The sequence below is a fragment of the Alligator sinensis genome, unplaced genomic scaffold, assembly GCF_000455745.1.
Source record: "Alligator sinensis unplaced genomic scaffold, ASM45574v1 scaffold919_1, whole genome shotgun sequence".
Lineage (NCBI taxonomy): Eukaryota > Metazoa > Chordata > Crocodylia > Alligatoridae > Alligator > Alligator sinensis.
The window spans coordinates 1,939,276-1,943,669 of NW_005842191.1; the positions used below are offsets into that span (position 1 = coordinate 1,939,276).

The 4,394-nt window shown below is 46.4% G+C and overlaps 1 protein-coding gene across 1 annotated transcript in view; it reads right to left on the reverse strand.

Annotated features, from left to right (window-relative positions):
* Positions 1–4,394, reverse strand: part of LOC102369999 (rho GTPase-activating protein 27) — a 62,200-nt gene that overhangs the window by 26,665 nt on the left and 31,141 nt on the right. Inside the window, exons 5-6 of the mRNA XM_025207339.1 lie at positions 3,809–3,872; positions 2,078–2,169 (exon numbers count right to left, since the gene is read on the reverse strand). Of these exons, the coding sequence (XP_025063124.1) occupies positions 2,078–2,169; positions 3,809–3,872 (156 nt within the window). The remainder of the gene's footprint in view (positions 1–2,077; positions 2,170–3,808; positions 3,873–4,394) is intronic.

The window sequence follows — 4,394 nt, forward strand, 5'->3', positions numbered from 1 at the left end:
TATTTTTTTTCTTTGCATTCCCTCCCAACATTTGAGTCTTTGGGGTAATGGTTTGCCAGCCTGTCCTTCTCCACAACTCCAAAAGATGGAAACAATCTCTTTGAAACTGAAAACTGAGTTTCTCACCTAATCTCATGACTCTAGAAGCCTTAAATATAAAATACACTGAGATTTTCCACAAGAGATAGTGGAAGAATCTCAGCTTTCATTTACCCTCCAAATATCTGTTTTCTAACCTTCTCTGTTGAAAAGTTATAGTCTGCCAAATGGGAGATGAATGAGACTGACACAGGAAAGGCTGCCTGAGAGCTTGCTACGAGAACAAAATTAAGCTTGCTCCTATTAATGTCATGGGTGGTAAAGGCTTGGTGGTGAAGCTCTGGGATTGCACCTTTTATACTTTAAGAGGTGGTTTAGCTTTATGTAAAGCTCCAAGGACATCACTGGGGATCTGCTATGCACTGCAGCTCAATAGTGGTACTCAGCACAAGAATCACAAATGCAGTTCAGCCTCCAACTATGATTTGGGAAGAGAATTCACATGCAGGGATATTCCAGTGTGGAAGGAGGGGAGTGGGGAAGAGGACAGAATTCCTACACACACAGGGAAGGCAAACCTGGGTGGATTCTCTCTCCTTCAAGTCAGTAATGCTAGCATTGGGCATATATATGTTCATGGCACATTTTCAGGTCATGGGAAATGAGCAGGTGTTTAGGGAAGGTGACCTTTGTGTTTGCATCTGCTAGGACACAACATTTTCCACTGGTAAACCACACTGAAGTTACCACGTATCTCACTTTTTCAGGGGGTTGAAAGTCCATGTGCTTGCACCTCTTGAGCTGGGATTTTAAGCAGTCAAGAGCTGGGGAAGATATTCCCAAGTGAGATAAACTGAATTTAAAGTCCAATGATGTTATTCCAAAAAAACACCACCCTTTTCTAGTTCAGCTTAATGCAATTTTAAAGCTGATTAAGCCACACCAGTAAAAAGGCACATTATTAACATAGCAACTTGTTTGCTGGAGTTGTTTTACCTGTGGAGACAAGCCCAAAAAGGAAGTTGGGAACTCTGATCCCAATGGGAACTGAGCACCTAAATCCTCTTCACCCCTTTGAAAATTCCAGCCTTCCTTATCCACAGCTCAAGAGATCACATTAGGCATGTCAGCTTCTATAAGTCCCCCCAGATGCATCATTTTCTCCCTCTTCCATTCAGTTCTCCACCTTGGCCCAGCCCAGAGACAGTGTACACAGTGATAGAGGCTGGGACCCTCATGGAAATGCCTCCTTAGAGCCCCCTGCACTGCATATGAAGCTCTACTTCTGCATGTCTAGCAAGGAGCCTGTCTGAGACGAACACCCCGTTCAGAGCTATTTCTGTTCTCATTTAGTTCTCTCCCTCTTACCGCAACCAGTCACTAGGGTGTTGCAAGCCATCACCGCATGAGTGCTGAGAGCCACAACACTGCCCACCACAAGCAGCAGCAAGTCCTCCACTCCTATTTTAAAGCAACTTTTAACCACAGGCTTGGCTGGAGAATCTTAAGACTCTTCTCTACTGGCATTAATTTACTGGACTTTCTTGTTTTGAACATTAACTGCTGGGGGCGGGGGGAGGAAGAAATAACTTTGGCAAAGCAGTTTGGTCTCTGTCTGCTGATTCATTCAAGAAGGAGACAGAATTTGGAAACTCACATGAACAGAGGGGCTTTTCAAAGCAACTGATGCCCTCTATGGACCAGCCAATTCCAGATCCCAGGGAGGGACTGAAATAGAGAACAAACAGCCTTCACATCTCATGGTTTTTGGGTGCAGGCAAGAATTAGACCTCACCTGAAAGCTGCTACCACAAAGCTGCTACCACATTTAGCTCCACAGGATGCTTCCTAGGGACAGTTGGAAGCTGGCTCCTGCAGGAGTCTTGGCCCTACCAGGAAGGGAGGCGGGGGGAGGGTGGTATTATGCAGACAGACTAGGGAATGCTGGTAAGCTGTCTGCCGGTTAGGTGCCCGGGAGCCTGTCAGCAGCTCTGGCACTGGGCTTAGTTAGGACAGTAGCCAAAGGAAGGCGTCTCACCAAACCACTGGAGGACGAATGCTTAGAATCCTTAAAGAAGGTCAAAATGCCCCCTTCCAAGACAGTCCAGGATGAGCTCCAGTTCTTCCTGAAAAAGAAACACGAAAGGAGCATTAAAACCCAGTGACAAGGAAAGGACCCTCCTCTCCTTCCATGGCAGTTGAGAAGGGGAAGCCTGTGCCATGGTTCCTATCCCATGCTTTCCCCTTCTCCCAATAGCGGTACCCATTCCTAAATGGCGTTCTCCAAAAGAAAAAAAAGAAAAGAAACAAAAACAAAAAAAAGGTTCTTTTAAATACAGTCTAGAATTCCCAATTCAATATGATGTTCTCTGCATGAAAAGCTCAACCCAGAAAGATATGGTGATTGCATCTGAGGGTGAATCATGGACAGATACTGGAGCAGTGTAGCCTAGGACTTTCAGAAGTGGGGGGGGCTGTCCAGCCTTTAACACTCACCAGCAAGGAAGTGGGGCTTTGACACAGAAGTGAAGGCTGCCTGCCTACACAAGCCAATGCTTCACTGCAAGACTTCTCAGATCAGAAGCCCAAGGTCACTCAGGCACCTGTGGTGGAGCAGACTACTTGTCCAGGATGTCTGTCCTATTAACAAAGCCTCTCTTAAGCAGAAGCAGGACACACTCAGCCAAAAGCTTAAAAGCAGGAAGAGAAACTAATGGAAAGTCTCCTGTTTTCCTTGCCCCTATCATATTGCTTACAACAATGTCAAGAGACCACCACTGTGTTCTACAGGGCTTTCCACCCAGCTCTGACAGATCCCAAAGACAATGTCTCCCCTCCTCCTGCTTACACTCTTAACAGCGACCTCAGGGCCTCACAGCAGGTTGAACTGTCACATCGTCCATGCATTTGGTGGTTGTCCTGCAGTAGCATAGCCAAAGGTTTGGCCTACACTTGGACAAGGTAGTAGAGGGAGGCTCTGTGCATGTTACAGTTCATCTCTGCCTCTTTAATGCAGACTGTCCAAGGAGGAGCCCCACTCCTTGCCACACTTCAGGAGACACTGTACAGACTGTACTCTCTGCACCACATAACAATAAAGTATCATCTGTTTCTTGAGAAGCCAAAACCCTAGCAAGCTGCTCACTAAAACAAGCCCAGAAATCAGTGTTAAAGCTTCAGTCTGACATAAAAACAAAAATAAATCAAGGGAAACTATACTTCAGGAAGGTAAGGCACCATGCTCCCTTGTGAAATAGGACTGATCAATGATTTAGTGGGTACTGGGGAAAGGAAGTGCTTCTTATTAAGGAACATGCCAATCTGCATATGCACCCTTAGCTCAGCTCAACTCTGGCCAAGATGAAGCATTAAGAGCTTTAGCATTTTGCACGAATATTTGGGCAAACTAAAATAAACATAGGGGATCACGATGGCACCTAGTGGGTAACTAGATCTGGCCTTCATGGAAAGCCTAGCATCATGTGGCTGAGAGCTGACTGAAGGGCCTCTGGGCAAAACCAGTGGCTTGTGTTGTGCAAGATTTAGATAAGATGATCTTAACAGTTTCTCTGACCTTAAAATAGTCTGCAACTCAGCTGCCTGCACACCGAGGACAGGCAGGAGGAAGGGGTTCAGGTCTGCCTGGGGTTTGCTGCTAGGAAGAGGTATGTGAAAGAGGGGGAGTTTCTAACTCTCAGCCCTGTCCTTCTGCTTCCACAGTGTGTGTTTTGAGCAAGAGGGGGGGGGGGGGGGGGGGTGTGGGGGGCCCTTCGTTTCCCTTTATCAACTATTTTTGTCCGGTTAAGAACTCCAGCTTTGTCGAGGCTCTTGAACTGGAGGAGAAGATAAGAAAAAAAGGTAGGGTTTAAATCTCCCCTTCAAGTATTTTCTTTCCCTGCCACACCTTGAGAAATAGGCTTTCACACAGCTGACTTTCAAAATGCAGGTGGGTGCAGCTGGCAACCAAGAGCACTAGGTATGCTTCCTGAGCATTAGCCAGGGCCTCCATACTGCCCCTTGCAGGTGTGTAGCTAGATCATGTGCCAGTCCAGGTAATTCACTTACAAGGGGCCTGCACTCAAGAGGTGCCTGAGCATATGCTTCACCCAAACCACACTGAGTATTCCCACTGAAATAAATAGGATTTCTAATATGATAAAAGCAAGGCATGGGCTTAAGCCTCTTTTCCTGAACCTGGAACTTGCTGAACCCAGTGTTGTGCACTGAACAGAATGAAGGTGGTGATACTTGAGGCTGGGAACACGCTGAGACAATATTGCTGTACTTCAGTCACATAAATCAGACAAGATGCCGTGTGTTGACAGCACTGTCCCAAGTAAGGGAACGTAGGGAAA